The sequence below is a fragment of the Diachasmimorpha longicaudata genome, chromosome 3, assembly GCF_034640455.1.
Source record: "Diachasmimorpha longicaudata isolate KC_UGA_2023 chromosome 3, iyDiaLong2, whole genome shotgun sequence".
Classification (NCBI taxonomy): domain Eukaryota; kingdom Metazoa; phylum Arthropoda; class Insecta; order Hymenoptera; family Braconidae; genus Diachasmimorpha; species Diachasmimorpha longicaudata.
This window is the reverse complement of record NC_087227.1, coordinates 12,076,076-12,084,193: the sequence shown is the minus strand read 5'-3', so window position 1 is coordinate 12,084,193 and position 8,118 is coordinate 12,076,076. Positions and strand designations below refer to the sequence as shown.

The 8,118-nt window shown below is 37.0% G+C and overlaps 1 protein-coding gene across 1 annotated transcript; it reads right to left on the bottom strand.

Moving 5' to 3' along the window:
• Positions 1–493: 493 nt before the first annotated feature.
• On the bottom strand, positions 494–4,937 carry LOC135159922 (uncharacterized). Its single transcript, XM_064115985.1, has 6 exons — positions 4,678–4,937; positions 4,370–4,585; positions 3,490–3,663; positions 3,188–3,382; positions 2,502–2,944; positions 494–2,270 (listed from the first exon to the last, which is right to left on the bottom strand). The coding sequence occupies exons 1-6, from the start codon at positions 4,934–4,936 to the stop codon at positions 1,920–1,922; spliced, it is 1,638 nt and encodes a 545-aa protein (XP_063972055.1). The 5' UTR covers position 4,937; the 3' UTR covers positions 494–1,919.
• Positions 4,938–8,118: the final 3,181 nt, after the last annotated feature.

Here is an 8,118-nt window from a genome sequence, read left to right as displayed (position 1 = left end):
CGGAGGAGTGTTATTTTCTTATTCCCAGAGAGTCATTGATGATGTTCTTGATTAGATGGTCATTAAGGGATTATCCCAGGTAGGAAAAAACGAATGGGCCAACCTTGGTACAAGCACGGCCGCCGAGCTGCCGTAGCTCGGCACCCGGGCTCCAGCCAAACTCGCGCCGAACTTGGCTAGACCCTGGGATGATAACACGGGGCCAGGCCTGGGACCGAACTTTGGCCAGACTTCGGTCGCCGTACTTTGGCCGCACTCTGGGCTTACCATTCGGCCCGAAATTGGCCCAGGCCTGTTGCCGAACTTTGGCCGCACTCTGGGCTTACCATTCGGCCCGAAATTGGCCCAGACCTATTGCCGAACTTTGGCCGCATTCTGGGCTGACCATTCGGCCCGAAATTGGCCCAGATTTACGACCAGAGCTGTGGCCAGGCTCCAACCGTTGCCTGTATTGGGTTCAGAATCACCAATAAATATATGAACGGTATATCTGATAAGCAGACATGTATTTATTACCTTCAACATTATACAGAAAACAGTTTTATTATGTGACAAAACTTATATTTAAATTTATTAAATCTATTGACAAAAAAACTCAGCCAATCAAAAACTTTTTTCCTCCTATCGACATAGTACATGTTTTCATCCGATTTTGGTTGAACAGTTAAAGATATGCAGTGTTTGTATCTCCAATTTTCATGAAAGATAATCACAACTATGAGATTTTTCCGCGAACAGAATATGAAAACTCAAAAAAATGATTGCAGGTATAAATTGTAGAAAAATCTTTTGTGGATTATTTTCATCCGCTTTTAAAATAAATAATCTACGTAGATCATTTGAATCCGAAATTTAATACGACATACCATATTAAGTCTTAATAAACTCTCTCTTACAATCTAATAATATTAGCAGTCAGTCTTCAGAATTCGAAGATTGTATTAACAAAATATCCAACAAAATAACGCACCAATGTTATTTTTTAAATTAGTAGTTTAGAATTGATAAATTATCGTGCTTCAATTCAAGCATGAAAACAGTCATTATAATAGCAATATTATGGATAATTTATTCCGCTATGGATGATAAGAATTAATTCTTATATCCATAGACAATTGCTGATACGAATTATCCTGATAAGAATTATTTTTTCATCTCGGAAAGACGTCCTTTTTTTACAATAATGTCTTCTCCATCTGCAACTCCGGAACACAGAATGATATTTAGTTGCATTGATTGTGTGCTAGTTCTATATAATATTGCTTATTATATTCACTCTTTCAAACAAACTTAGAAATATAAAAAAGTCTTGGATAGGATTACATATAACTAATTAATTTCAACCCTTAAATTTGAAATCTTTGGGGAATATGGACGCAGTCCGATTGTGAAACTTCAACCTTATAAATATTATTTGACTTGAATCACCAAATACTGAAAACAGCTCTCAATGGCTGAAATTACTTTCATTAGAATTTTTCTTAAAAATTAAAAATCCACTTATTATTTTTCCCTTTAAACTTTTGGACATAATATTTAATCCCTGAACCAACAACGGATATTTATTCCCGTGATCTAACTTATGAGGAAATGACATAGAAAATACTTTATTATGCTAAGATACATCACATTTTCCAATTGTTATTTCCATCTTCTGGATTTCCGACCTCGCCAGGAGAAATATAATAAATATAATTAATACTTCAATGACAGCCGAATACTAAACAATATTCATATATTAATATATATTCTGCCCAATGAAACGCCTCGCGATAAAAATATATTGATAATATAAACTTTTCCTATTAATCGTACCTTTTATCAAGAATATCACAACTAATACAATTACGAAAATGAACTAATGGAGTCATATTAACACAGTGATTTTACAATTCCATTTATCCCGGAAAAATGAAGTATTATCGATTGGTATCAAAGGAACAAACTGAATTATTCTCGTTATGATGACTTGACCCGCGTTGTCGTTCCTTACGCCCACCCTCTCGATCGCCAGAACGTGACAACCAAGTACTTACTTCTGACATTATCTTCTTCTCATCAGTGCTGGATCCTATTACCTCAATTATCACATCAATCAGTACTTTGCATACTGCAGTGTTATAAAAATTTTTCTTTTTCTTTCCGCCAGCTTCCTTTCCGTAACCAGAATAGTGCAGTGACACTGTCTTCCTCAGAACCGCAGATAGGATAGTGGAAACACATATTTTCATCTCTTTTTTATTGCTTATCAAAACTCTCATGAATAATCGCTAAAAATAAAAGAAGGGAAATTTTTTTGAATTTATGAACATGAGAAGACATCTTTGGGCTCATCGCCAGCGGGTTGGTTCTATAACCAAAGCGTTCCAGTGACGTAGACTTGAGTCCCGGTGATGAAAGATTTTTTCATCACCAGAAAACGAACCCAGTGCATGTGTCACCGCCCAATTTATTGATTTTACATAAAAAAGAAGAAAAACGATCAATTTCAGATATATTACCAGTGTTTCTACGAGATCTGGGTCCGTTGTCAATATCGCTTCGTATTCCTGGAACTTATCATCCATTTCAAATGGTAGTGGCGTAGACATCTGCTTCTGTATTTCAAGCAAGCTAGGACCAGAAGCTGGGGCTAGATTAGTGCCAATGATTGTGGTCTTGAGCTCATTCATAGACTGCTTTAAATCGTAAGCCATCCTGCGTCTTAAATTTTCGAGCTTTTCATCTAATTGCTGATCAAAGTAATCTCGAAGGGAGTTCAGGATTCGACGTTCATTATCAGCATAATGACTAGATGACAACTGGTTTTGTGGTCCCAGCATTTTTGGCATCTTAGCAGGGGGTACCATCATTGATCGTGAAGTTTTTGGAGTTCCTGGGCTCACAATCGAATTCAATCCGTCTTCAGCGCGTGTAGTAGACGATGCACGCCTTTTTCGGTTACCTTATGAAATTAAAGGAGGACCAAACGATATAAATTGATGGGTAGCAGCATCAGATGAAAAAAAAACTACCCAAGCCCCCACCAAAAATATATAATATAATCTAATTCTATATAAGTTCCGAATTTTGTAAAGAATGTTCAAAATATAAATTGGACCATTTTCAAATATTTATAAATATAAATTTTTTCATGCGGGAGGAACTTGGCCGATGATTGGTCATGGAATATCCGAGCCGATTTTACCTGAAGCGTTATGGACTAGTGGTGAAGGAGGTGTCAAATGAAGTTCTTTTCTTGTATTTCTCGCTGAGTCCATCGATTTTGTAGGTGACTGCAGAATTCCATCGGAGGAATCATTGCTCTCAGATTCATCAGTTTCGACGTCTTTAAGCAAAGTAATATTCTTCCTTGACCGCTGTTTAAATGATAAACATGCACCTGGAAATTATTGAAAATGATGATTTATCCCTGACCGGATCATTTAATTAACACGAACTTAGAATTACGTGCTACAGTCCCATATTACCTCAAAATTGATTTATTACCTGTTGGTACAGATCGCGATTTACTCGACATTTGCAAAAAGCCAGAATTATTTTGAGCCTTTGAGGCTCGAATCTCCTCAGGATTAGCTATAAGACAATCATGATTTTCGTCTTCAGAGTCAGATCCACTCTGGTAAATGCTTTGAAATCTTGTCTTTGGTTTTGCTTGTATACCTACGAAATTTTACAAGTTTGTAGTGAAGTAGTAACACAACGTAAGTTGTCTCCAGCCTTTGTTTTTTATAGCTATTTCAAAGTGGGGAAAGAATGCATGCATTTGAAAAAATATTTTTTTTGTAGAACCTATCGCTCCTACAAAAAAGGTTTCTATCAAAATTTTACCATTTTCCGTAGATGTTCACTTTGATTTACCTCTTCACAACAGAATTATAATGCTTTCCTACATAAGAGATGGTGGGGAAAAATGGAACGTTTCTCGTCCCCTCAACATTCCAATGCTTTTATGTATAAACAATCATATCAAGTGTAAATCATAAATTTTCCACTTTATCTTGTTCGCACGTAGTGATTTCTGTTAGCGACTCAATTTTTTGATGAGTAAAGAATTGCAATAAAAAAAAATAACCTAATATTTTTCGACCACAACATAATAAAAATTTTCTTATAAAATCATTCAATGCGATTCTCTCTTAAAACGATGTTTCGAGACAAATACACATGTAATGACTGCACAGATACATAATTAATATTTATTTTGTAAAAGATTTCAAAAATTCGGTCAATCTAATTCCCAATTTAGGGAACGATGGGTCTTTTGATGTTAAATACGAGAGTTGAATAAATTGGGGATGAATAATTGGGGTTAAGAGTGGTTATAATTGTTGATAATTGACTTTTACTTCATATTAACAGGACTTACCAGACTTTGGAGTTTGATTTCTAGGTGGAATCGGGATTTTAGTACTAAAGATGTTGTTTAGTTGAGACTTTGATGCAGTTAAGGGTTTTGCTGAAATTTTTGCTTTCGAGGAAGTTTCGGACCTCCCCCCCTTTCGATCATTTTCACCATCGGTTGTCTCACAGTTGAGAGTTACTTGGGCCTTTTTTAATCTTCTGCGACCCTGATCCAAATCAGCTGAACACAATCAACATATGATCCTTTAATATTGAAATGAACCCATCGAGCAATTCATCAAGTTATAAGTGGAGTCATTTCAATTTTTGTACCTGCTCCGGTGATGAAGCAAAATGGATAACTTTGCCAAGAGTCCTTGGGCGAGTGCAATTTTTCCAAGTAGTCGTCAAGTAGATGATATTCAGTTGTCGGTGGGAATTTACAGGTGTCTTCTTCTGCACTATTAAACCATTTTTTCGGCACCAAATCAATGCATGGTAGCCCTTTTTCGTTTTTCTCGAGAAATTCGATGACTGCGAATGGTTCGCTGAGATTTTTTGGATCGCGAGATGGATGTGAGGTTTCCGACATTTTAGGTTATGAAAAAAAATCACGATTCGTACAATTGAACCTGGTGTTTTCGAGTAGTTTCATATAAACTGATAACTTTGCAGAATGATGCATATAGCTTATTATTTAACAGAAAAAATTGCGTTTCTATTTCCATGTGTTTTGAACGGTTTTTTGTCATCACCCCACTGATGCTTCTTTTTTAGCGCCACTATTCCTTCAAAACGATTATATCACAAATATCTGTCAAACACTTAACACACATTTAATTCACATTAAATTCTCACTTCTTGTAATTTACCGTCAACTTAGTTGGTGAAATCCGAATTTGAGACAAAAAGCCCGATAAACGGATGATACGAGCAATTATGAAAGGTTATGTACACGGACGCCAGATCTAACCGATTTATGTCCCACTTGCATGTAACGACTCCACTATTGAAATTTTCTAACGACCTCGATGATCGGATTTTCATGTCGATTGTTGATTTAAAACATAAAATTGTTTGTTTCTTCCACAATTTTAATCACGAGTTCAACTAAAACATATACCCTCATTCATATACCCTCTTACCAAAAAAAAACTGCATTTCACAATGCGAACAATTTTTACGTTATTTTCTAGTGGAGGAGGGATATGGCGTATTGTCGTCCAGTTACATTTAATAAAGCACATTTGTGTTTAATTTTGTGTGCCTTCTTACATGTCATTTCAGCTGCCCAGGACTTAATGTAGAATATTCCTACTCGACTGGAAAAGTCTGGATAACTAAACGCCTCTTCCCTACTACTTTCCTGGTGTCCGAAAATATATATACCAGTAAGATCATCACAAATTTTGGATTTTCCTGATTTAACGAGAATTTGTGAAATTACGAAAACTTTCTCAATATCTAGGAGTACCACGTTATTTGGATGACTTGTCGTCAAGGTTAGACCATTGATGTTGATCATATTTGATGTTAAATGAATTTCCCCATCAATTATCATCGTTGTAGGCTTTCTCGCGATAACCCAATCACTCAGTATGTGTTTCTGATTAATTACCATGGTTCCTCCAGACTCCATCTCAGTTAGTCTGTTGATAATTTGTGTGAGTGGTTTTATCGAAGAATGAACGAGTTTTTTAAATAAACCAATGTAACTCTCTCCCCAAAACGCTGAGAGCTCATTCAGAGGAATTTTAAAGTATTGGGCATCATTAGCAACGTGGATGATACTATGCCAACTGAGAACTTGAGCCCCTTCATCATTATAAACATCAGGTAACGTCTCGAAACAAATTTTTAGCAGAGATCCAGCATATTCACTCAAATCCTTAACGAATTCCTTACTGTTTAAAATTCTGCTAGCAAAGACAAATAATGAGAAATGACAACGTAAAGGTTTCGGTAAGAAATCTTGTAACACGACGATACCACAATAATTAAGGAAAAACTTGAATTGTGATGCTTTCCATCTTGAGATATTATTCACATCAAATTCTTTCCTTTGAAATTCAATAGGGATATCGGCTTTTAATGACCTCATAATACCATCAAGCCGACGAACATCAGCTAATTTGATCCTCTGGGCTGAACTTCTCGTTAGCCATTTATCCAGCAGCCATTTCATATTACCAGAATAGAATAAATGCATTAAATCTAATGGCACTTGTTTTGTCAGATCGAATCTATCCAAAGAGAGCAGCGGGGACACAGAACCTTCATAATGATGTTCTGGTTGAACTCGCGTCTCGTAGGATACTTTAGTGCGTAAATTTGCATTGGTCACTGGATATATGCGTTTTCCTCGTCTTCCACAACCTACTGTAATGCCCTTGGTGAAACACCTTCCACAGGCATAGAAGGCTCCAGGAGCTTTGTGGCAGCAAATGAATGCTCGAGCTGGCGAATCAGCCACTATTGCTACAATTTTCACCTCAAAAACCTTGTCATCAATGCGCAAACCATTTTCTTGGAGTTCATTGGCCTCTTCAACAAAATCAGTCATGAATTCTGTGGCTGATAATGGTTTCCCATCCCCACAATAAATCGCGGCAGCAAAGGGTTTGGTAGTGTAATTTGGATGCTGTATTTTTATTGAAATTGGCCAAATTTCCTTCTTAGCATTCCGGTATACCTGCATACCGTCAATATGAACCAGAAGAGAAATGTCGTTTTCTCGATAAATTTGAGTTGAAATTATTTTTCTGAGTCCCGAGGCGATTCCCAAATAAATGAATTCACCTGGAATCTCATGAACTCCTCTCATGGTTGTTAGGTGTCTGCAATGGGGAGTTTGCAAAAGCTGCCGTGTAGTCTTGGGTATTGATGTGTAACCTTCACTTCTTAAAATGGCTAACAATTCATCGATTGCTTCTGCTGTTGTAGCTCTTCTGAATTTCACTGCCCATTGATTAATTTTTTGCTCCATTCCCCGCGGTTCCAATTTGTCCAGAGTTTGTGTATTCTTGTCTCCAATGCTGTCAGTGAATACTTTGTTGAAATCATTGTCAATGTCATCTGAATCACCATCACAACCTGAGCCCCCAAGAATTGGTTCATCCCTGTCTCCAACGCTGCTATTGGATTCACTGATGCAATCATTAAGATGCTTATACGAGCCACAATCACCATCACCACCCGACCAACTATCACCACAAGCACTAGCATTATCATCGAGATGTCGAACATCGACATCTCCACTAATTTGATCCACAATAGATCCACTACGGATAGTTATTTCATTGGCTGTTGGCAAACTAACCTCTTCCTCATCGGCATTATTGCGTTCACTGTAATCCGGAGTTTTTTCTTTAGCGCCTTCTACGTTTACAGATTCTTTTTTCTTCAGTTGATGAAAATGTCTGTATTTTTTAACCCGTGAATATGAACTCTGAGACATATTACAATAGTAAAAGAGTAATATTAAAATAATAAATTGCCGCACACGACACTCATGTCTACTGCCACAATCAGACTACTCAACACGCCATCTTACGGGCTGTTGTCATAGAATGTGTGGTATACGGTGATATCCACGCATATTTTCCCCTGAAATAGTATGTTCAGAAGAAATAATGGTACCTTCGGAAGAAGGAGAATCAAAGGACGAAAAATTTAGTGAAGGAACATTCCCCATGAGAATTCAATTTTTGGAATGCTGTTCCATATGGGACCCAAGCCTGGCAAACCATGCCCCTTGTCTGCCTGGCCATGTCT

Bases quoted from the DNA above. Each gene is read 5' to 3' on its own strand.
- LOC135159922 (XM_064115985.1), bottom strand. From the start codon at position 4,936: ATGTCGGAAACCTCACATCCATCTCGCGATCCAAAAAATCTCAGCGAA. The intron at 2,945-3,187 runs GTAAAATCGGCT...TAATTTCATAAG, and splicing joins ACTAGTCCATAACGCTTCAG to GTAACCGAAAAAGGCGTGCA. The intron at 2,271-2,501 runs GTAATATATCTG...TTTTATTTTTAG, and splicing joins CAGATCTCGTAGAAACACTG to CGATTATTCATGAGAGTTTT.